At 34.3% G+C, this 26,688-nt stretch overlaps 1 protein-coding gene across 3 annotated transcripts in view; it reads right to left on the bottom strand.

The window, feature by feature from the left end:
- VPS50 (VPS50 subunit of EARP/GARPII complex) overlaps nt 1–26,688 on the bottom strand; it is a 132,565-nt gene that overhangs the window by 36,846 nt on the left and 69,031 nt on the right. For all 3 annotated transcript variants that reach the window (XM_078442467.2, XM_078442465.2, XM_060632459.3), the window contains 6 exons: nt 21,670–21,764; nt 21,262–21,360; nt 9,320–9,410; nt 6,296–6,472; nt 2,823–2,941; nt 379–485 (listed from right to left, as the gene is read on the bottom strand). In XM_078442467.2, the coding sequence (XP_078298593.1) occupies nt 379–485; nt 2,823–2,941; nt 6,296–6,472; nt 9,320–9,410; nt 21,262–21,360; nt 21,670–21,764 (688 nt within the window). The remainder of the gene's footprint in view (nt 1–378; nt 486–2,822; nt 2,942–6,295; nt 6,473–9,319; nt 9,411–21,261; nt 21,361–21,669; nt 21,765–26,688) is intronic.

Genomic DNA, 26,688 nt, shown 5'->3' with positions numbered 1-26,688 from the left:
ACTCTGTCTGTCTGACGGGAAGATTGTGAAGATCAATGAACTAAGCACAACATAGTGTAAATGTGAAATGGGTACTATCATCATCCTACACACACCTCTAATTCACATAGAGAATTTTTCATTACATACCAAATAACTGGAATATTTTAGAAAAAGTAGAAGACACAAATACAAAGTAGTTAACTGAAAAAGAAAAACTGACATTAATATTAGTATTATACTATTTGAAACAATTATGATGAGAAAGCATTGACCTCTAACAGTCTTAAAACCTTCCTTGTGGTAAGCATTGAAGTGTACAATGAAAACCCCAATAAAAGTAACAAAAGTAGACTAATTTAACTAACAATGTTTTTTTTTAAAGGTGTAGCTACTTACCAACAAGTCTTATTACATTCAGTGTTGTATTTGTTAAGATGGGTGCATTCACTTTATTTAGACTGTAATCTGATTTCTTCCTGCTTTTTAAAGTTTCCCTAGAAACGCTTAATATGGAAAAACAAAACAGAGTTGCAATTAGGGTTGTCAACTAGTAAATCAGTAAGTTATTGAGATTAGGATCTATCCTCCATTCCTAATTAGTTATGAAAAATGTTACCATGTATCAGGTAGGGATATAAAGATTATCTCCTGTCCTTACAAAGTTTACAGTCTAGAGGAGAAGAGTAATTCATAAACAGAGAACTAAAGTACTATACTCTATTTCTTTGATTCAAAGACATTAATTAACCACTTTTAAAAAAGCTATGTTACTTTAAAAAATAGATGTTTCGGGGTGCCTGGGTGGCTTGGTTGGTTAAGCGTCCGACTTCAGCTCAGGTCATGATCTCACACTCCGTGAGTTCGAGCCCCGCGTCGGGCTCTGTGCTGACAGCTCGGAGCCTGGAGCCTGTTTCAGATTCTGTGTCTCCCTCTCTCTCTGCCCCTCCCCTGTTCATGCTCTCTCTCTGTCTCAAAAATAAATAAACGTTAAAAAAAAAAATAGATGTTTCAGGGAAATTCTGTATCAAATGTACCAAACATCCTGATTTCAGACTTATAAATATGAAAACATAGAATCTAAACCTAATATCTAAAACATAAGGTATAATGACAGAGTCTGGGGTTAGGTATGACACTAGGTTCAAAGAAAAAGTAGAACTTATGTGATAAGTACAGAAAAAAAGGGGACACAGAGGTAAAAGAAGAGAGTGTGCTCAGAGAAGCATAAAGAGTTCGCAATGCCAGCATGGAGAATGCGTGGGCTGAGGGAAAAGTGGTAAGAAGAAAGGTAAAGGCCAGGTCACTGAAGGCAATCACATCTAAAGAGTATGAACCTTAACCTGAATACAAATCTTAAGCAGAAAAATGACATGATGAAATTTTTAGATTAAGAAAAAAAAAATCTACATTTGTATCCAAGAATGGATTAGGAGGGGGTAAAACTAGACACAGGTAGCCAAGGTAAGGGGGCTGATCCAATGATCTGGCACAGAGATGATTTTTGCATGAATTTCGATGATATCAGTGAAATACAAGACATTTTGATAAATTCTAGAGACACTTTGAGGTTGGAATTGGTAGTAATTGATTGAATGCAGGTTGTAGTTCACATTATTCATACTTCTTAGTGGTAAGTTAGGTGGGTAACTGCATAACCCTACAAAAAAATGCAAGTATATACACACATATACTGGCAGACACTATCTTACATGTTCATTTCAATTAGAGCTTTCCTTGTAGCCAAAATATACCCGAAATATCCAGTGAAGAAGTCCAACAACACAATTCTACTTGGTTCATAACAGATCATAGATGGGAGATATTTAAACATCATATATATGTGAAAAAAAACGGAAACAATTTTTGACATTAAAATATCCATTACCACACAAATAGATCATTTTTGAGGAGAGAAATTATATTGATTAGGGTTTCAAATTAAATAGGTACTAACTAGGTACTTTGGGGGTAAAAAGTAGGGCAGAATGTACTTAAATCTATCATTAAGAATAAAGTATATTTGCAGTCACTAAATGTCTGATGCTCAGTCATGAAATTAACTCACTCACATCTAAGAATCAGCCCATTTAAGTGGGAGAAGGTGACAAAAAATTCTTATGTAATTATCATAGTTTTTGAACAGGACAGTTTATCATAGAAACAAAACAATGAAGGAACCTTAACAGAAGGCCCAAATATATTTGTAAATGTAATTGACATCGGAAAAATGAGTGGAGACTCTCTGCATTTACTAGATTGAGGCAGAAACTCCACATACAGAACAAAAGACTACTTTCCTCCTTGAGTTTTTTTTTTCCTTTTTTTTAATGTTTATTTTTGAGAGAGAGCGAGAGAGAGAGCACACGCGCGCGAGCGAGCATGAGCGGGGGAGGGGCAGAGAGAGAGGGAGACACAGAATCTGAAGCAGCACAGAGCCCAATGCGGGGCTCAAACTCACAAACCACGGCATCATGACCTGAGCCAAAGTCAGATGCTTAACCGACTGAGCTACCCAGGTGCCCTTCCTCCTTGAGGTTTTTTTAACTTATGTGAAGCAGGAACTGCCTCCAAAGACAGCTCTGATTTTATAAATCAAAAGTTTGTTTTTCTGCAAAAACCACTGCTCTCTAAATTAAGAGCCCTTTGATTATGCCCAATATAAAAAATAAAAACTATTTTTTTAACCTTGCAGGAATCATTTAAAAACATATCAACTTGTCACATGACATCATAACCTACAGAAATATTTAATTTTTGTTTTTTGTTTTTTCTTAACCCTTAAAGGAAATACTGTATTTAAAAGCACAACATAGAAAAGCATACAATCTAAGAACAATTACCTTTTCACAGGTGCATCACCTGTCTGTTCATCCACATAATCTCGTTTTAGCTCCTCAGGAACATCACTGTCACTGTCATACTCCTGATAGGCACTTTTTTCTTGTTCATCAGATTCATACTGAAGAAAACACAGTATATTCAACAATGGGTATGAACAGCCAACCTTTCTTGGAATCTTTCAACACAACCAAAGTATCCAATTTTTAAGAAGTAGTTTATGGAAGAAAGTTCTTAGTAATTCATTTTTCATTTTGCCATCAAGAACCATAGTAATCATTTCCATTTTCTCCATCATCCACCTTAACCAGCTCAAAAGAAAAAAAGGAAAATAAGATACAAACATTATACCTACAAAAGTTTCTAAATGTCTCCTAAAAAATCAAATCTCCACATAAAGAAAACAAACAAACAAAAACAAGAATCCTGATAGCTCTCAGGAGTGGAAAAGAGTGTACATTTGACTAAAAACAAAAAATCTCATCTCTTCCTCCAAGTCATTTCATGATACTTCCATTTTGCTAATTCATTATAAAGAGGTTGAGTGTACAATTCTGGCACTCTGGAAGTGTTAATTCAGCGTAATAAACTCTTACAGCACACATGCTAATGTTCTAATTTATTATGAGGAGATTTAATTCCAAGGGTGGCTTAGAAAATTATGCTTAGTACCATGGGACTAATGAGAGCAAGGGCAAAAATGGTGGATTTCCTCTTGAGAGGAAGGGTGCCTATCTAACCTTTTCATCATCTTTATGGCACCATGGCCCAGTGCCAGCATGGGAGAGGACAGTGGAGTCCAGACTCAGGAAAGAAAGCAGTTGCAGCAATAGCATTATCGCTTAATATTTTAAGTTAGTATGATTAAATAATGGCTAACATTTCTTCAGTGTTAAGTGCTAAGTGTTTTCATGAATTTTCTCACTGAATCTTCAAAACAATTCTATGACAAAGTTTTATCCCCATATTCCAGTTGAGGAGACCAGTATAAAGACAACATGGAAAGAAATTGGTCCCCTAATTCAACACATTTTTTTGAAAGTCGAAAGCAGTGGGACAGGCCATAGTAAGATCTCGACCTTAACTCTCAAGAACTTATGTGGTACCTAGAAAGATTAGATCACATATTAATAACAGCAAACAAGAATTCTATAGGCATTCTTACCCACTTGTATACAATGTGATCGTGATAACATTCAGAAAGGTAATTCACACACACCAGGACATTCTGGTTAGAACAACAGAGCTTCATGATTCCACAGTACAAGAGATCCTCATTTTTAAGGATTCTGTGTTTGCAAACTTCCCTACTTGCTAAACTTTATTTGTAACCCCAACATTCACGACACCTTCACTGTCAACCATGGATATGCATAGAGTATGCAGAAACTTTTGAGTTACCCAAAATGCACATTCCTAGCTGAAGGCAAACAAAGTAATGCTCTACCTTTTTGCCTCATCTATCTTACTTTCTTTTTTTTAGAAATTGTATTTATTTTATTTTAAAATTTATTAAAAAAAAATTTTAATGTTTATTTTTGAGACAGAGTGTGAGCAGGGGAGGGACAGAGAGAGAGGGAGACAGAATTCAAAGCAGGCTCCAGGCTCTGAGCTGTCAGCACAGAGCCAGACACAGGGCTCGAACTTATGAACCACGAGATCATGAGCTGAGCCGAAGTCAGACACTCAACCAATTGAACCATCTAGGCGTCCCTTTAAGTTTACTTGAGAGAGAGAGAGAGAGAGAGAACACGAGCAGGGGAGAGGGACCAGAGGGAGAGGGAGAGAGAGAGAGAGAGAGAGAGAGGGAGAGAGAGAGAGAGAGAGAGAGAGAGAATTCTAAGCAGGCTTCATGCTCAGCATGGCGCCCAATGCGGGGTTCAATCCCATGACTCTGGGATCATGGCTTGAGACGAAATCAGGAGTCAGATGATCAACCGACTGAGCCACCCAGGCATCCCTTCATCTCTCTTACTTAAACAATGTCCATTTCACTGTCTATTTAGTGCCACATTTAAAAAATATCTGTCCTTTTTGCTGGTGATTTCACTGTTTAGAATGGCTCCTAAGTGTAGGACTAAAGTTTTGTCTAGTGCTCCTGAGCACAAGACTGTAGTATATCTCATAGTAAAAATACATGTGTTAGATAAGCTTCGTTCAGGCAGGAATTATAGTGCTGCTGGCTGTGAGTTCAACGTTAATAGACCAACACTTTATATTAACTTAGATGTCTTTAAGCAAAAACATACATAAAACAAGGTTATACATTGATCGGTTGATGAAAATGTGACCAAAGGATCACAGGAACTGAATCCCGTATTTCACCTAGGAACAATGGTTCTGTATTTACTAATTCAGCGTTCAGAGGGACTTTATAGACCACAATTGACACGAATAATGAGAATCAAATGCTATGTGAGATTCAATTAACAAATCATCAGTACAGGTGGATATATTATTTCAAAATGTTGAAAAGACTTTTAATTCCTCTCAGTTTAGCCTGCTTTATAGAGGCAAAGTGTCACCCAGAATTACTAAATTACAAATGTAAGTACGGCTTCCTATGAAATAATTTCTACTTTATGATAAAACATAACAAATGGTATACTTTCATGGCAATGTTTTTTTAAATTATATCTTCACTAAACAAAAAATAAAAATGCCAAAACTAAAATACACACACAATTTCAACAGATTTTTGTCAAATATGAACAGTTTCACTTCGGCTTCATTAAATCTAAAATAAAAATCATACAGGGTCCGTCTGGAAGTGACGAAGATGAGAAGAACCCATCCAAATTAAAAACTGTATAAACAGGTAACTGTGAAGTAAGCATTCCCTCACTGTAAATATAGGGAAACGGAGGATCACAAAGTTAAAATAAGTTGCCAAGGAACACACATCTAATAAATAATAAAGGTGATATTCATTCCAACTGCCTTCAAATCCTTTCCATTAACTCACACAAACTCTGGTTTATATTATGTTTTTTGAGCTGTTCAAAGTGTTAAAACATTGTACTTCTACACATCCCGGTCAGGTAACCAAGCAAGACATTACTCTCTCAAATAAAGGAACATGGACAAAATGATTCAGGTGCCCAAGAGAGAGGATGAGAAGTAAGTGCAGATGATCTATTCCCTCATCCATCTATCCAACAAATCACATAAATATGCAGTGAAGAAACTACCCCTACCTGATTCAGTAATCTAGTAAGAACATACAGAAATCTAATAAGAGCACAAAATAAACATAAAGGCAAAATGTATTCTTCAAAAGGACATTTTCAACAGAGCATACTAGAAAGCCATTACTGTACAAGTGTTATCGCAGGTATATAAGCATATAGGTAGGAAGATGGGTGGTGAATGGATAAATGGGTCTAGCCAATCACCTTGCTCCTTGGGTAGAGAACACTTTTCAATAAGAAAATCTCACTTACATTCCACAATAGGTTTTAAAAACACTACATACCCCATTAGAAGCCAGGACATCTTCTGTTTCTTCATCTTTATGGTTGGCCTGAATTTCAAATGGATTCCCATCACTACAGTACTGCTCAAACAAGGTCACTGTTTTTGAAGAAGTTGAGGCTGGCTGCTTACTAGGTGAAACTGATGGGGAACGAGACTGTTCCATGAATTTAAATTCCTAGACATTAAAAAAAATGAGTCAGATATCTTTTAGCAACAACAATAAAATTCAAGTACATAATATATTCCATCAATGTACATGCAGAGTTAGAGAAAAAAAAATTAAACCTGATTCTTCAGGTTATTCACTTTTAAATCTTCAAAGTTGTCTGAAAACACAAACTTGAAAATATATGCTCAAAGTTTTCCCTAAAGACAACTCAGGTGCTGATATCACTTTAAGAAGCATTACCTAAATCAAGCTACTTTTGGCTTACTTTATGGAACTGCACAGAAAGTTTTTGAAAACAACTTGAATTTGAATAATTCTAAAAAATTTCACATAGCACCAAAGACCTAGCAGAATATGGTTTTAATCAATAAAAAGGCCACAATAAAAATTGTTAGGTCAGACACCTTGTATACTTATATGTTTACACCATTTGAGATATTCTACAAAAATACATCAAAATCTTTCTTTGTTATATTGCACTGAAGAACTTAAAAACTTTCATTCTATAAACTTGCATTTATTTTTCTTCGTATATCTAGAAGCAGATAACACAAACACACATACTGAGGTCAAATGATAACATCTTTTAGACCTAAAGCTTGCCATTAATCAATTATATTCCATTAACTTCTTACATATGTTGGGAATGTCACCTGGCTTCTCTGTGCCTCAATTTCCTCACCTATAAAATGAGAGAGTCAATCTACAGTAAGAGAACCACAATGCTAATGCTAAAGAGTTGTAGCACCCAGCACAAATCATGCATTTCCCATAAGAGGAAACTGAGGTAGTCCAGAGGGATTCAGTGCTGAGTTCAAGATCACATTGCTTATTAGTGGAAAAGATGGAATAATCTTCAAAGTTTATTTGAATTCCAAATCTCTTGATTTGATGATTTTTCACAAAAATTTGGTAAGTTTGCAATTTGGTAATGTTTTTAATATTTTTAATATTAATACTAAATTTCACATTTTTCATATTCAAAGATAATATTCTTAAAAATTACATAGGCTTGTTAAATTTCAAATGATGTGTTTATTTTCTTTTTAAATTGCAACTACACATTAAATCAAATTCATAATAATGCTTAAAAACAATGCCATTATTTTTATCATTCTAAACAAGGGAAGACGCTAAATTAATGAGATGATTTTTTAAACCAAATCTATAGTACATGTGTCAAGTGAACACGATCTCATTTGTGAATAGTTTTTAAAGTAACTACTTTTTAAAATAGTTGTTAGAACCCTTAACATGAGCTCTACTCTCTCTCTCTTTTTTTAAAGATTTTAAGTATTAATCTCCACACCCAACATGGGATTTGAACCCACAACCCTGAAATCAAGAGTTGCATACTTCACCAACTGAGCCAGCCAGACACCCCTAGAACTACTGTCTTAAGAAAACTTTAAGTGCATAATAACAGTACTTTTAACTATAGGCAAAATCTTGTACAGTAGATCTGTATCCACCTTGCAAAACTGAAAATTCAAGGTAACTACTTTAAAGGAGATAATGTTCAATTGGATAGAAATATTTCAAATGTATCTTGTAAAAAAATTGTTTTATATTTACACCAAGTACATGTGCTCATATACACAAACATAATTTGATAGTTAAACACAAATTCAAACAAAATTATTTAAATAGGGATTCTAAAATCAATGCTAGAATTCTAAATAATGTTAAGGAATCATATTAAGATTTCTAAAATAATGTTAAAATCAATGTTAATTTTGCTGTCTTTCAAGCATTTATTAATCAACACATTTCACTGTATTTAATATTTCCACACTAGGAAGGCAATATGATAGAACTGAATAAGAAGTTAGCTCTTAAAAAACCATAAAGACTATCCTTACATAAAACTTCTAATCATGTATTCTTTACATTTATCCAGAATACAAAAGTTGCTTCTAGAATGCCATTCCTTCCAAGGGCAAAAGCTAAACATACTGGATCTTTAATGCAGGGATCTAAGTTTATATATTGTGTTTTGACATTTGGTATTTGTAGATCATCATCTATCACACAAGGAGTATTTATCTACAAGTGTGTTTCAACCAAGGCTTAGAAAACAACTCAATTAATATTTTCATAGATCATATATTCTATAAAGATGCAAGGAATAAATTAACTAATAAAAATTAATTAAGAGTATTTTTTATAAGTACCTCTTTTATTTCTGAGGAATTGTCTCACTACAAGGCACATTTACGAGTTGCAACATAAATTAGGAATCTATTAGTCCCTTTAAGAAATGACAAACAAGGATGTTTGGGTGGGTCAGTAGGTTGAGCATCCAACTCTTGATTTTGGCTCAGGTCATGATCCCAGCATCATGAGATTGAGCCCCATGTCAGTCTCTGCACTGGTGGAGCCTGTTTGGGATTCTCTCTCCCTCCCTCTTTCTCTCTTTCTCTTTAATCCTCTCCCCCACCTGCATACTCTCTGAGCTCTCTGTCTAAAATAAAATTTTAAAATTAAAAAAAAAAAAGAAATTACAAATATTCTGTAAATATAAGCTTTTTCATTAAAGACCATCAAAATACAGCTGATTAATTTTCTGCAAAATTTAAATAAATCATTATTAGATCTTCTTCTGAAATCAAAAGAAAAAGATTAGGCAAAAGAGCTTTCCTGAAGTGCATAAACAAAATTTGTAAAAAGAGACAGATTTTGACATCTATAAAAGGATCACTCTTACAAAAGAGGTTTGCTATTAATCACTATTAAGGAAGGAAGGAAGACACTATTCTTTAATGATTTTATGAATGATTTTTTAATATCTGGGTTTTTTTAAAAAGATGACTAAATAAAAGACAGATTTATTTGTTCCTAAGAAACACTTACGTGAAGTTGCAAAATGCTGAAATTTGACTTAACGGGACAAAGCTCCCAGGTCTCATTCTCTAGAAACATCCTCAATTCATCAAGCCGTGTCCTTAAAAAAAGAAAACACTCCAAAAAGTTAGGAGAAAAGTAAACTGCACACAAGATTTAAGAAAATAAAATTTGATTATAGAATTATCATCATAATCACAATCAACTTTGAGAATCCATTCAAATCAACACAGCAAACACAAACATTTACTTTTACTTGTTACTATCTTATCGTTAAGAGAAAAAATTCTCAAATATTTACTAAACTCACAATATCTTTATTACAAAAATAATGTACAGGAAATGATATTTTAATTAAGGGATTAAACTAAAAGCTACTCACCAATTCACATACTTAAACTATCCCTAGCTAATTATATATCAATGCCAAAAAAGAGAAATAATTTACAAAGTTTGTGAGATCATTAACACTAATAAATGCTTTATGCTAAACAGCAAAGATCTTAATGATACTTACTAAGCCACAAGATCAAGATGATTATCAGTCTCCAAATATATTTAGCTCAGTCCCTATCTCTACACAGCATTTACAAATTAAATTAGCAAATATGGTACTTATATGGCCAGCACTGCACTAATCATTTATCATATTGATCTCTTCTTACTTTTTTAATGCTATTGCGGTTTACTATCGTGGATCATATATATATATATATATATATATATATATATATATATAATCTAATATATATATATAATCTAATATATATAATCTAATATATATATATTAGATTATATATATATATATATATATATATATATATATATATATATAATCTATCATACATTATATAGGCAGTTCCAGAAGAATAACTACTTCTTTCCAGTTGACCCAGGAAACAAAAGGGCCAGTGCCCGCCCCTACTTTTCCCTTCTTGTAACAACTTCATTGTTATTACTAAACTGCCAAAACCAAAATCTAGATTTTTAAAAAAAATCCACAGGTTCTAAAGTAAAGAGACAATAAATAGGTAAATCTATAAACAGCAAAAACTGCTCCAAATATTAGAATTAACAGAGGGGGACTTTAAGATAACTATTATAATTAAGTTAAATAAAATAGAGAAAAAGAAGTACAAAATGGGTAGAAAAGAGAATTTCAAAGAATTGCAGTAATAAAAACAAAAAGAGAATCAGACATTCTGTAACTGAAAAATATAATCACCTTGAGTTAAAAATTGGTTAAGTAAACAGAAGACAGACAGATTGACAGAAACTATCCAAACTGAAGCATGAATTGAAAACATAGAAGAAGCAACAGAAAAGATCATAAAAGATAGATGAGTCACAGTCAAAACATCTAGTATGCATGCAACTGAATTGAGAGGACAGAGAAATGAACAGAAGCAGTATTTAAGGAGGTAATGGCTGAGAATATTCCAAAAGTGATTGTGCCCGAACCACACACCATATACAAAAATGAACTAAAATGGACCATAGACCTAATGTAAGAACTCAGAACTATAAAAGTTTACAACTCTTACAATTCAACAATAAAAAGACAAATAACCCAACTGACAAATGGGCAAAGGTTTTGATCAGACATTTCTGCAAAGATTTACAAATGACCAATAAGCATATAAAAAAATGTTGAATATCATCAGTCATTAGGGAAATGGAATCAAAAGCATGAGACACCACACCACTGAGACAGCTATACTCAGAGATCGACAATAACAGGTATTGATAAGGATCTGTAGAAATGAGAGCTCTTATACAGTGCTGATGGGAATTTAAAATGGGGCAGCCACTTTGGGAAACAGTTTGGGGGTTCTTCAAAACATTAAGCGTGGAGTTACCACTTAACCTGGGAATTCCACTCTGTATTGGTTTCCGGTGCTGCTGTAACAAACCACCAGAACCTGAGTGGCTTAAAGCAACAGAAATTTATTCTCTAACAGCTCTGGAGGCCAGAGTCTGAAACAGTATTCACCAGGTTGCAATCAAGGTGTCAGCAGGGCTATACTCTCTGCAGAAGCTCCAAACATCATCTACAAATGTGTTCCTTGCTTCTTTCAGCTTATGGTGGTTATCACCATTCTATGGTTTGTAGCCTCAGCGTTCCAATCTCTGCCAATCTTCATATTACTTTCTCTGTGTGTGTCTTTTCCTCTGTGTTTGTGTCAAAGCATGAAAAACCTCAACGTGCCAATACTGGCTTTTAAGATGGAAATGGTCATGTGCAAGGATGGGTGAGCAGCTTCTAAAAGCTGAGGATGTTCCCTTGCTGACAGCCACCAAGAAAATACGGATCTCAATCCTAAAACCATGAGAAACTGAATTCTGCCAACATCCTGAATGTGCTCAGATGTGTATTCTTCCTCAAAGCCTTTTGATTAGAGCCCGGCCCTGCTTACACCTTGATTTTGGCTCTGTGAGACCTTAAAGTTGAGCACCAAGCTGATCCAGACGTCAAACCTCAGAACTGTGGCGCAATAAATGGATGCTGTTTTAAGCTGTTAAGCTCACAGCAATTTATTACCTAATAATATAAAACTATTACAGTGATAAAAGGTACCAACTCAGACAAAAGCAGCTTTAGTAAACCCCTCCTGCATAAGGAGTATACAAAAAATAAGACAGGAAGTAAAAGTATACAATAAAAACATAGAAAGACACTAGAAGGGTAAGACAAAGTAAATGCAGTTAGAAAGTTGGTTCTTACATTACTCTGGAAGTATACTAACCTAAGATCAACTATAACAGAACAGGAGTGCACAGTGAAATGACAGTGACCACTATAAGAATCCATTTTTAAGAAGCTAACTGAAGGAAAAAAAAAACAGTATAAAAGTAAAAAATATGCATGATCAATCCAAAAGAAAGGAGGACAATTAATAAATGAAAAAAGAATAACACTTTTAGAAATAAAACAATATGATGGATTTAAACTCAACTATGCCAATGAATACATTAAATGGAAATAGGAAAAACAGTTCAAACAAAATACAAAACTCATGAGACTGTATTTAAAAACAACAGCAACATTGGGGGTGCCTGGGTGGCTCAGTCAATTAAGCGTCTGACTTCAGCTCAGGTCATGATCTCAAGATTCATGAGTTCAAGCCCCATGTCGGGCTCCGTGTTGACAGCTCAGAGCTTGGAGCCTGCTTCAGAATCTGTGTCTCCCGCTCTCTCTCTGCCCCTCCCCTGCTTGCTCTCTCTCTCTCTCTCTCTCTCAAAAATAAATAAACATTAAAAAAATAATAAAACAACAACACAACAAAACAAACTACATGCTATTTACATGAGATACACTTTAAATATAAGGCCATAATTAGACTGAAAGTAAAAATTACACAGAAACATGATTTCTTAAAATTATGAAATAAGGTGGAATTTTTTTATCAAAATTTTTTCTTCACCTACTGTGATGATCTTTATGGTATTTTTCCTATATCCTGTTAGTTAGTAAATTAAATTAATTTTAAATATTTAGTCAACCTTATTCTCCCTCTTAAACATTATCTGTTTGTGATGTTATTATCCTTTTTAGGTATCACTGAATGCAATTTGCTAATATTTGTTTAGAAGTTTTACATCTATATTTTTAGGAGATACTAGCCTATAATTTTTCTTTTTGTAATGTCCTTGTTACGTTTTGGTACCAGTGCTATGATGACCTCATCTCTGAAGGAGTGGTGTTGATTTTTCCTCCTTAAGTTGGGTAGAATTTACCAGGAAAGGCAGCAGGCCTAGAGATGGAAATGTTTTATTTTTTTTTTAATTTTTTTTTTTTAACGTTTATTTATTTTTGAGACAGAGAGAGACAGAGTGTGAACATGGGAGGGGCAGAGAGAGAGGGAGACACAGAATCTGAAACAGGCTCCAGGCTCCGAGCTGTCAGCACAGAGCCTGACGCGGGGCTCGAGCTCACAGACCGTGAGATCATGACCTGAGCCGAAGTCTGACGCTTAACCGACTGAGCCACCCAGGCGCCCCGAGATGGAAATGTTTTAAAGTGCATATTCAACTTCTTTAAAATACATATGTCTATTCAGATTTTCTGTATTTCATTTTGTTACCTTATTAAATTTCGTTTTATAAGAAACTTGCTCTTTTCATCTACATGGTCAATTTCATTAGCAGAAGGCTGTTCCTATCATTTTATTACATATCTATATTACTAAACATTTACTGTATTCTTTTTTTAATTGAAGTATATTTGACACCCTATTATATTTTTAATGTCTAGGATCTATAAATACCCTCTTTTTAAATGCTGATATTGAAAATTTGTTTTCTTTTTTTTTGGCTGTCTTGCTAGTAGTTTTATAGAATTGTACTATACATTTGCTTTCTATTTCAGTGATTTCTGCTCTTATCATTTTTCTCCCTCTGTTTCTTCTTGTTTAATTTGCTGTCATCTTTGTAAGTTTTTGAAAGTGAAGTTAAGTGTACTGATTTTCAAACTTTCTCCTTTTCCAAAAACATGAACTTAAAGCTAGAAACTCTCCACCCTCTGCTTTAGGTGAATCCCACAACTTTGATGTCATGGTTTCATTATTATTCATTTAAAAAGATTTTCTAACTTCCAATATGATTCTTCTTTGACCACTAAAAATAGGTTGCTTAATTTCCAAAAACTGGTAGGTTTTTCTTGTTACCTCTCTGTTACTTATTTCTAGTTTAATTTCACTGTGGTCAGAGAATATAATCTCTATAATTTCAATCCTTTGACATTTTTTAAGTACTTGCTTTATGGCACAACAGATGATCAATTTTGATAAACTTCCTGTGTGCTCTTGAAAAAAATACATATTCTGTAATTGTGTGTGTCTCTCTCTCACACACAAACACAAATAAGGCGAATGTTGGTCAAACACATATCCTTAGTGATTTCTTGTCTGCTTTCATTATCAATCATGAAAAGTGGTATATAAAAAAATTCTATCATTATAGAATTGTCTATTTCTCCTTTTAGTCTGAATATTTTGCTTTATATGTTTAAGAGTTATGTCAGTAGGGGCATACAAATTTAGAATTATTGTTCTTCCTAATGAGTAACCCCTTATTATTATGAAGTATTCTCTTTATTTTTAGCAATACTTCTTGACTTAAAGTCTACTTTGTCTCTTAGGAATTTCTTTAATCTAATACAAAGTATCTACAACCGACTACCACAAATATCATACTTAACAACAAAGCACTGCACAATTAAGACACCCCCCCACACACACTTGTCATGACTTGTATTCAAAACTGTGCCAGAGGTCTTAACCAGTACAAAGATCAGAAAGGAATACATAAAACCATCATTATTCACAAATGACATAACTGTATACACAGAAAATTCAAAAGAATCTCCAACTATTAGATTTAATAAAATGCTAATTTAACCACCAGATCACAGGAATTTCAGGTCAACATACTAAGTCAATTTATATATGTATATATGTGTGTGTGTGTGTGTGTGTACATATATATATATATATATATATATGTATGCATATGTGCAAGAAACAACTGGAAACTTTAAATACAAATCAAAACTCAAAACAGCATAAAAAAGACTTTAGAGAATGTTCAAAAACAGGCATGACTAATCAACAGTGATAGAAGTCAGAACAGTGGTTACCTCTAAGGATGGTTTTGACTGGAAAATTGTGTATCTTAATCTGGGTAGTTTATGTGGTATACACATATGTAAAAATTTATGGATTTGTCCATTAAGATGTATGTACACTTTAATATTACACTTTAATATTTTTTTCAAAAGATAAAACCTTAATAATCCTCTCACTCCACTCCCTAAATTGTCTGCAATAAAGGCAGGCTTATTTTAAAAATATGGCCACCAAGGGCCTTAGGAAATGTCAATCCAATTGTGAAGGGTTGCAAGGTCATGACTAGGAGACAGCAGAGAGAGGGTCCTTTATTTCCAAATCTTATTCTTTTCATTGCACTATAGTTGAAAAATCTACTAATTTTGTGACTATAAATGATAAATTGGTTAATATTGTCCAAATTGATTCATTAGAGCCACAGAAAACTTCCTTTACACCTTTTTGCCCAAGAACATTTTACACAAATTGGAAGATTTGCATTTTACTTCTTTCTTCTATTTTACTCTACTAATACACACAAAGAATAGCAGTTATGATGAAAAAGCAGTGTGTATACAAACTACAAACTGCAATCAGATGCTGAATTACAGATATGACTGCAGACACATTACTTGAAGAGCAATCCTAGTTATTACTATTTAAGCAGTTCAGGTGCCCTCTGTGTCTTTTAGAAATAAGATACAAGTAGGATACAAAGAAGCTTCTGTGGCATACAAAAGAACAGGTACAATTAAAACGAAATTTGAAAGATTGTAAAGGGCAAATATAGTAAAGAAGAACAATGACCAATCTGAGAAGCATCTCAAATGTACTGACCTCTGAATTAAAGGAAAAAAAAATCCATGAATTAGAACTGTGTGATACCCCGATCTTTTATTTAACTTGATAAAAGACTTGATGCAATATAAGGCAGATTCCAAAAACGAATGATAAAAACAAAGACTTCAAAGAAGGTAAAGATGCCAGTAAAAGCCCATCATATTTGTAAGAGAAGGAAGTTGATGCTCAGAGAAGAAAACCAAATTACTGAGGAGGTGAAGTTAGTGAGTAGCACAATAGAGGCAGGAACCCAAGGCCACTGATAACACCACACTGCCCCCAAATACTTTACCAGCGGGAAGAAAACTGGAAGTCAATAACAATAGTATAAAGGAGGAGTTTATACTCCTCCTCTTAACAATAGTATAAGTGGAGTTTAATAGTGGTCCACCCACTATTACTGTGTTCTGTTGCAGAGGGAGTTAATCTGACATCAGATATACACCATGAAGATTCTGTTCCCAATTTAACTCAAAAATTTAAGCCCTACTGCATAGAGATGCAAATGTTTTTATTTTTATGTAATCTAATTTACAGTAGATTATTTTAAATGCTAAAAATAATTTATTGGTACCATTATAATCAAATTCAAGAACGTCTGTTTTCTGAAAAATATTTTTCCTATTCTCCCCAGAAATACAGTGAAGAGAGTTGCAACAATATCTCCTATCCCACACACATTCTCTCCTGCGACATGACTTTACCAGTATCCCATCAAATTTCTCTCCTCTTGAATCTGGGCCAACCTCATGACAGGCTTGTATTCCAAGGAATGTGGTAAAAGGACTGCACGACTTTTTTTGTTTGTTTGTTTGTTTGTTTGTTTGTTTTGAGGGCAGGGAGGGAGGGGCAGAGAGAGAGAATCTTAAGCAGGCTCCATGCTTCGCACAGAGCCCAACACAGGGCTCAACTTCACAGCCACTAGATCATGGCCTGAGCCAGTATCAAGAGTCAAACGCTTAACCAACTGAGCCATCCAGGACTACATGGCTTCTAAACATACATCAGAAAAGGCCATGAAGCGTCTACCTGTGTCTTTTGGAAAATTAGTGTTGTTGGAAGCCAGCTGCCATATAAGAAGCCCAACCATTCTGAGATCACCATACTGGAAAAGCTACATGCAGGCACTCTGGCTAACAAACCCAACTTTGTACATCCTCCGAGCCACCTCCACCAAGGTACAAGCAAAGGTACCATGGATCCTCCAGTTAAATCACTTGGTCCAGGTAGAAAACAAAGAGAAGTACTGTATATGGATAATAAACTTGGTCCTAGAAACACACATCTTAAAGATACTTTAAAAGTAAATCTTTCTTGGGGAGTCTGGATGGCTCAGTCAGTTAGGCATCTGACTGTTGATTTCACCTCAGGTCATGATCTCATGGTTCTGAGATCAAGCCCCACATTGGGCTCCAGGCTGGGTGTGAAGCCTGCTTACTATTCTCTGTCTCCTTCTGCCCTACATGCACGCACGTATGCTCTCTCTCTCTCTCTCTGTCAAAAATAAAAAATAAATAAAACTTTCTTACTCAGGCAATGGGAGAGTTTTTCTCCCTAAAAGGATAGGTGACCACTCCCCTCTTTTAACACCAGTTGCTGGACCTTTAGGATCCTTGAAAATATTTTATAAGATTTGATTATTAGAGTAATTAAAAATTAAAATGCACTTGTTTTAAATAGAATGTTTTGACAATTACATATTCTACATAATTTTTTTGTCATTACTATTTAAATCCGAGAATTTGTGCTTTGGGAATTCTGCAGCATCTGGCAGAAGGATTGCTTTGGATGTATACAAACTTGGTACATGAACATAAAGGAATTTGGGGGAATAAAACCTATATTTTTGTAAGGTAAGAATTCATATTGATATAGACTGTGCTCCCTCATAGTCTCATATAATTTTGCCCTAGAAAAAGATAATTGCATACAGTCTTTTATACAACTATCACAAGCCAACATGAGCACACTTTATAAATAGAAGATGTTCCACCCAAAGAGTAAAATGCTTCTATTTTCATCTTTTTATTATGCCTACATTTTCAAACCAATAGTCTAAGTAGACTCTAAGTCTGAATAATTTGGTCCAAGAATTTCTTCATTCTCAAAAGCTCTATTTGGTAGTAGAAAACCATGAAACAAATTGTGAACATATTATAACATTTTTATTAACAAAATTAAAACCCACTTGATCTGTATTTCACCATGCTTCATACTGCTTTTCAATATTTATGTAGTATAATTTGATTTGGTGACTAAGACATTAAATTGGCATTTAATAGATTTAGATTCATCACTAGCTAACGCAATGACTTCTGTCAATTCAGTATTATCATACATTGGCATCATTTCTAAACCACCTGTAAAGTTTATCTTGCTTTATAAAGAAAAAGATACACTTCAGAACACATTAATGGTTGGCACTAATTTTACCAAATGATTTTTATTGTAATTTTCTAAATGGCAGCTGTTGAAGAGATAATGACTATAGCCAGTATATAAGCTAGACTTGTTTAGAAACTGGGAGTAGAGAAAAGTCTTTAAAAGAAAGTTAAATGTTTACTTTTTAACGTATTCCAACAGCCTAACATACAATGCAGCAAGAAAAAAAGGACAAGATCTGCTGGCAACACTTATGGAGACCTTTTCGACTAGCCACCTCATTTTGCAGTTGATAGAACCAATATCCCAGAGAAGTTAAATGATTTGTCCAATGTCAGGGAGCTGGCAAGCAGCAAAAGTGGGATAAGAACCCAAGTCTATCTCCCAGTCCAGCTCTCTTTCTAAAAATACAGTATAGGGGCTCCTGGGTGGCTCTGTCGGTTAAGCATCCGACTTTGACCCAGGTCACAATCTCACGGTTCATGGGTTCCAGCCCCGCATCTGGCTCTGTGCTGACAGCTCAGAGCCTGCAGCCTGCTTCAGATTCTGTGTCTCCCTCTCTCTCTGCCCCTCCCCCGCTCACACTCTTGTCTGTCTCTCTCAAAAATAAATAAAATGTTAGGGGCGTCTGGGTGGCTCAGTCGGTTAAGCGTCCGACTTCGGCTCAGGTCATGATCTCACGGTTCGTGAGTTCAAGCCCCGTGTCGGGCTCTGTGCTGACAGCTCAGAGCTTGGAGCCTGTTTCAGATTCTGTGTCTCCCTCTCTCTCTCTCTCTCTCTCTCTCTCTGACCCTCCCCCGTTCATGCTCTGTCTCTCTCTGTCTCAAAACTAAACGTTAAAAAAAAAAAAAAATTAAATAAATAAATAAATAAATAAAACATTAAAAAAAAATTTTTTTTTAAATACAGTACAGCCTCTTCAATGGGAAACAAATTTCATAAACACTTCTAAGAGAAGTCCATTAAAACTTTGAGTGTTGTGGAAACATTTAACAATTCATTTCTACAATCTCTAATTTCATCAAGGTGAACTTTGGTGAGGAAACTCCATCATGGTCATAGTCTAGAAATGCCCGTGCCTGGCTGCCATAGATGACAGACACCTTTTGACAACAAGTGAAGTAAAAAGCAGAAGAGAGATAATTAAATAAGTGTTTTTGCATTGCACAAATCTTGCAGTCACTAGAAACACCAAAATGTCTCCCAGCTGTCTTACTGAATAAAAGTAATCTTTGAAAATGCATATGTGGCATGCTTTCATTCTGACAGGTAAGTGAGGCTTCTGGTTCCTTCATAGTTCCTTATCCTTTCCCACCTCTGATTTAAAAACTAATTATTTTAGGGGCGCCTGGGTGGCTCAGTCGGCTAAGCGTCCGACTTCAGCTCAGGTCATGATCTCGCAGTTCGTGGGTTCGAGCCCTGTGTCGGGCTCTGTGCTGACAGCTCAGAGCCTGGAGCCTGTTTCAGATTCTATGTCTCCCTCTCTCTCTGACCCACCCTGTTCATGCTCTATCTCTGTCTCAAAAATAAATAAACGTTAAAAAAAAAATTAAAAAAAATAAAAATAAACTAAAAACTAATTATTTTGGAGCACCTGGGTGGTTCAGTTGGTTAAACATCCAAGTCTTGATCTTAGCTCAGGTCTTGATATCAGGGTTCTGAGTTCAAGCCCCATGTCAGGCTCCATAAAGTAAAATAAAAACTGCTCCTTTTGTACAGCAATGCATACAAGTCAGGCCGTCTGTTTCAACATGGCTTAAGTTTTAACAGGAAAAAAAAATTATAAATAAACAAAGGCAGTGTTAGTGTTTCATGCTGTCCCCTTTCCACTGTTTTCCTGAGATATGATCAATTAAAAAAATTTTTTTTTAAATTTTCTAAACATTCTCTTCAATTCAATTATAAAATTCAAAGGCTCTACTTTTGTACTGGATCAATCTAAATCCCTTTCAAAACATATTTAATAGTTCACAATTAACACAGAACACTTGTACTTAAATATATTTAATAATAAATTAGTTAATAGTTTGATGTCCAATAATCTCTCTTCTGATATGACATCAATGACTGTAACGATGTATTGACCCTGAACAAGGAGAAAAAGCAGAATTTAAAATCCTCACCAACCCTGGCATCAAATAACAACCAAAAAAATCAAACCTTGGGGCACCTGGGTGGCTCAGTCGGTTGAGCATCCGACTTCAGCTCAGGTCATGATCTCGCGGTTGGTGGGTTCGAGCCCCGCATTGGGCTCTGTGCTGACAGCTCAGAGCCTGGAGCCTGCTTCGGACTCTGTGTCTCCCTCTCCCCTTGCCCCTCCCCCGCTTGTGCTCTGTCTCTCTGTCTCTCAGAAACGAATAAATGTAAAAACAAAATTTTTTAAAAAGTCAAAATTTTAAAAAGTAAAAATGTACAATAAAATTAAGATACAATTCAAATGATAAATTGTATATAAGGGATACAGTACATATAGTACAGGGCTCACCTTGTATCAGGAAAGGGCTAACAAATAGCTCTCTCGATTTAATGCTGCTTTAATTATCCAATCACATTGCTAATTAAACATTCTTTCCTACCTTCCTCCATTCTCAAAACCATTCCTAATCACCCTTTCTAAAGTCAGTGATGACTGTTTTGGACTGTAATACATAATCTTGACTTTGTGGCTTGATCCTAAATATCATGTCCTGTTCTTTAGAAGCCTTCTTACTCCTAAAAGGCAGATGCATTTAAGTAACCCCTCAATGAGCGCTGCCTCCACCGATCTAACTTTCTTACCAGCTCACACCACATATGGAGGTATAGAATAGTGGCCAAATTGTTTTGGTGAACTCTGACATAATAATAATGTTTCACCCAAAGAGAAACTGGTTCAATATTTAGTTCAACATTTTGAGCCCCTCAAAACAATCTATTAAATTTATAATAAATAAGTAATGAGGGTATTTTATGGGATTTTGGAGGGAAAAAAGTCCTTAACCATCTTAAAAAGACTTCAAAGAACAAATTCTTCCAAATTCAAAAGTAATTGTTTTAAACCAATTAATGCTATAAGGTTTAAACATGAGACAAAGTATTCTCATTATGTACATAAGTCTATTCACATTTTATTAGAGTTCCTACCTATGGTAGTTCTTAAAATAATTGACGCTTTGTTTTCTGATGGACTCTTGCAAAACTTCAGATTTGCTACCACAAAATTCTTCTCCAACTTGCATCAACCTAGTTGGATAAAAAAATTCATATTAATTTCAGTAACATCCTTATAGAACAAAAGTAGTCTAGGTCATCTTTCTTCAAAGATAACAAACCAAAAAAATGGATGTTTGAAGAAATTCTAAACATCACAAATTCATTATGGTTTACAGACATCTGAAGGACAGAAACCCAGCAGAAATTAGATGATGAATGTTCAATTGTCTTCATTTCCATGAAGAAGTTACACCTGATAACTCACTGATTCATGATTTCTTTGATTACCATGGTTGAATGAAACAAACTAAAGAATTAAAACAAGATCTCAAACAGTACCTGCTGATTATATCCAAAACAAAGATGAAATCATCATATTTAAATATAGACAAATCCGTTCCAAGCAAGTAGGTTTTTACTTTTAGTTGAACATCCTGTAAAACAAAACAAAAAAATATTTCAGGTAAATCCAAAATATAGAAAATAAGTTCCCAGAACCATTTATTCTACAGTTACAAATTAAAATGAGACAGGAATATATTATTAAGAATATATATTTAGGACAATAACCAATATCCTTACAGTGGTATCATAGAGACAATTCCACAAACATCAGTATAAAAATAGTAATGGCCACAATCATCACTATTAATACATACACACACATGTAAGATAAGAATTATACCCAAGTGTTGGCTATGAAGATAAAAATCACCACTTATGTGTAGCTTGGTAGGCTAGAAACCCCAAAATAACCAATTAAAAAATAATTAGAATTAATAAGATAACCATTTCAAGTGATTATGTATAATACATAAAAATTAAGTTTTCATGTATTTCTGCTGTAGCACCTTAAAATGAAGAGATTCCATTTATTTATTTATTTTTAATTTTTTTTAACATTATTTATTTTTGAGACAGAGAGAGACAGAGCATGAACGGGGGAGGGTCAGAGAGAGGGAGACACAGAATCTGAAACAAGCTCCAGGCTCTGAGCTGTCAGCACAGAGCCCGATGCGGGGCTTAAACTCACGGACCGCGAGATCATGACCTGAGATGAAGTCGGCCGCTTAACTGACTGAGCTACCCAGGCGCCCCGAAGAGATTCTATTTAAAATAAATGTTAAAAGTGTAATATACTTAGGAAAAATTTTAAAAGGCAATATCAGACCTATAAGAAAGAACTAAGAACCCTAGTAGGATACAAAAGAAATTTCAATAAAATGAGAGTCAAGGGACTGAATGAGTGACTAAATAGTGCAAGTCAACTTTTCCAAATTAATGCAGTGGTTCAATGAAATTCTAACCAAATCACAAAAAACTTTTCCTTTGAACAATCACTCTAAAATTCACCAGAAATAAGAAGCAGGCAATAACCTGTTTTTTTAAAATAAAGCTTTGAAAAGACAGCTTAAAAGGTATAAGTGAATGGGGTGACTGGGTGGCTCAGTCGGTTAAGCATCCGACTTCAGCTCAGGTCATGATCTCACTGCTCATAAGTTCAAGCCCTGCATCAGGTTCTGTGCTGACAGCTCAGAGCCTGGAGCCTGCTTCAGATACTGTGTCTTCCCCTCTCTCTGTCCCTCCCATGTTCATTCTCTCTCTCTCTCTCAATAATAAATAAATGCTTAAAAAAATTTTTTTAAAGATGTAAGTGATGTTGGAGGACTTGTACTATCTTCATTAAATACATAAAAAACTATTTTTTAAAAAAGAATACTACCAATACCCAAAGAATCAATAAAATATGACACCTCAGAAATAGTGCTAATATATATACATGAGCTTAAGAAACCGCAATAAAAACTACTGTTTGCCCATTATTTACTTTTTGTCAGCATTATGCTAAGAACTTCATATATTATCATTAATCCTAAAATCGTTCTGTTGAGCAGGCATTTATTATCCTAAGAGATAAAAAACTGAAAATAGGTCAAGTAATTCTCTAAATTCACATGCACCATGAATGACAAAGCTAAGACTTGAACCCAGGTCTCTCTGCCTCCAAAGTCTCTTTTCACTGGACCTTGCTATAAGGAGGCATCACAAATAAAGACACAAGAAAAAAGATCATCCAGAAAATAGTGAAAGGAAAACCAACTAGATTTGGAGGGAAGAACAACTCTCTCCTCTCTACATCACATATCAAAAGATATATAAAAGGACTGAATAAGTGTTTTTGTATGTTTTCAAAAAATTAAAAATTAATCCAATAAAGCAAAAATATTTTCTGAGTACCTATTAAGTATTCTAGGCAGTACTCTACGTACTTGGGATATAGCAATTAATGTAAAGATTGTAATGTATAGATAATGTATAGATAAATATCTATAATTACCAGATGAATGTTGACCTGAGCTTTACATAGGAAAAAATAGTTTAAGAATAAATGTAGCATAAATTACAAAGGACAAAGGTCAATAGTTTGACTTCATAAAAATGTAGATCATCTGCATATTGAAAATAAGTGAACAGACATATGATATACAAAAGATTAGTCATTATTATATAAATCATTTAGAACTTATGAACAAAAAACAATTCACAAATCAGTTAAGTTATGGAGTTTTTAAATGTTCACCTTCTCTAATAATTAAAGAAGTATGAATTAAAACATTAATAAAAATATAAACAGATTCAACTGCCTAATTAAAAGATAAAGTCTCTCAAAAAAAAAACATTTCTTTTATATTTATAGAAGACACAAACATGATCCAAAAGCATTTAAAATAAAGACACAAAGGAAAATATGAACAAAATAAACACAGCAATGGTAATAATAAAACAAGCTAGAATTCATAGCAAAATGCCTCAGGACAAAAGAACTACATATTTTTTTAACTAATGAAGGGAATTACATACAAAGAAGGTAGGTAAAGTGGTTATTAGCATTGCAGCATCAATCAACCTAGCATCCAAGTATAAAAAGCAAAAGCTATTGTTAGAAATAAAACAAAAACCTGACAAAATTACAATTCTTCTGAAAGATTAAAACCCCTCCCTCAGAATGACACAGGCCAAGGAAACAAAAAATAAATAAAATATAGATTAGAATAATACAATTAATAATAAGCTTGCTTTAATATACACATAGAACTTAACTCCCACCACAAAGAAGAAATACATGGTTATTTTTCCAAATGCCCAAGCAAAACATTTTTAAGTGGGTGGCTAATAGGATGTAAAGAAAATCTCAAATTCACAAAAAGTAGAAATATTGCAACCCTAATTCTCTATAGTAAAAAGAAATAATAAGCACATGAATAATATGAATAATTTCTTACATATCAAATATTTAAAGATAAAATAAAAATCTTGGAAGATCAAGACTTTCATATAGTTAGGTTTGTAAGCTCCATAAGGTCAAGTATCATGGGTTCACCGCTGTGTTCTCAAATTGACAGTTTCTGCCAAATGGTACAATTGATACAAACTTTTTTATTACAGACTTTCTAGTTGAGTAAAAATGCATGGAAAATATTCTAAAAATTTTCGTATCAAAAATCACAGTCATTCTGATTTTGAATTTAATTTTTATGTCAGAAAGGTTAAATATCTTCTTAGAATTTAATTATCCCTATATTTATGACGAAAGTATACAAATTGTCACACACTCACTTATGCGTTGGAATTCAGGATTTCAGATGTTAGAAATGTATTATGGCACATATATAGCATATATCATGTAACAGCCCCAGTGGGGTGTAAGGCAGTATCCCAAAATAAAATGCATTAATATTCCTGCAACATATAAATGTTCACTTTAATGAGATAAACACTACAAAAAGTTTAATGACAATACTGGTCTGGTTCTGTTGCTGAATGAATTCAAATTGGGTCAGGTTTGCCTGCTGAATATGTTATCAAAAAACATTTGTTTTTCATAGGTTTTGCTTTTTCAAATTGAATTGAGCCTTGTACTTTCAACTGACAAACACTCAAATGCGTTCCTAATGTATGCAAAATACTGTTTAGAACTAGTCGAGAACTGTGGTAGGGGGGCAAATGAGACTTGGGAGTGGTGGAGATGAAGATATTCTAAAGCTTGAAACATACAACACAATAATCTATACTCAAAAGAATGATCACTTTCATTAAACTAGCTAAATGCTTAAATTTACTAAACCTCATATTTAACAGATTCTACTATATCAGGAATGATATCAGATTGCCAGACTGAATGGAAACTAGCTATATGAAATGCCAGGTCAGTATTTCAAAGTACACTGAATTACCAGAAATTCTGCCATGGATTCTACAATTTCAAGTACAATCAGTGTTATTAGGAGACTATATCAGGAAATTAAATCAGAAATAACTCCTATCTGACCCTACACTTATACTCAGTGGGTATGAGATTTCCCTTTCCAGTATATATAAAATTCAGAAAAACATCAGCCCAAACCCATAATTAATAATAAATTAAAAAGCAGTTAAAGGGAGCAGCTGGGTGGCTCAGTCAATTAAGTATCTTACCACGGCCTAGGTCATGATACCGTAGTTTTTGAGTTCAAGCCCCACGTCGAGCTCTGTGCTGACAGCTCAGAGCCTGGAGCCTGCTTCTGATTCTGTGCCTCCCTCTCTCTCTGTCCCTGCCCCACTCCTGCTCTTTTTCTCTCAAAAATAAAAACAAACATTTTTAAAAAAAAAGTAGATTAGGGATGCCTGGGGGGGCTCAGTTGATTAAGCATGCAACTCTTGATTTCAGTTCAGGTCATGATCTCAGGGTACATGGGATCAAGCCACACATTGGGCTCCATGCACTGATATCATGGAGCCTGCTTAGGATTCTTTCTCTCCCTCTCTCTCTCTCTGCCCCTCACCACACTCTCTCTCTCAAAATAAATAAACTTTTTTTTTAAGTAGTTTAATATAGAATAAAGGCCCATATATGAAAAACCCACAGCTAACATCATACTCAATGGTAAAAAACTGAGAGCTTTTCCTCCAAGATTAGGAATAAGAAAAAGATGCCCACTCTTGCTACTTTTATTCAACACTGGATGTCCTAGCCAAAGCAATTAGACAAGAAGAAGAAAGGAGGCATCCATATTTGTAAGGAAGAACTTAAACTGTCACTGGCAGATTATAGGGTATTATACATAGAAAACCTTAAAGACTTGACCAAAAAACTACTAGAAGTAAAAAATAAGTTCAACAAAATTTCAAAATACAAAATTAATACCTAGAAATCGGTAGCATTTCTATAAACTAATAACAAAGTAGCAGAAAGAGAAATTAAGAAAATAATTCCACTTACTGCTGCGCCAAAAAGAATAAAATACCTAGGAATAAACAACCAAAAAAGGTGAAAGACCTTTACTCTGAAAACTATGAAACGATGAAAGAAATTGAAGA

This window comes from Panthera onca, chromosome A2, assembly GCF_046562875.1.
Source record: "Panthera onca isolate mPanOnc1 chromosome A2, mPanOnc1 haplotype 2, whole genome shotgun sequence".
NCBI classification, from domain to species: domain Eukaryota; kingdom Metazoa; phylum Chordata; class Mammalia; order Carnivora; family Felidae; genus Panthera; species Panthera onca.
This window is presented reverse-complemented; position numbering and strand designations above follow the sequence as displayed.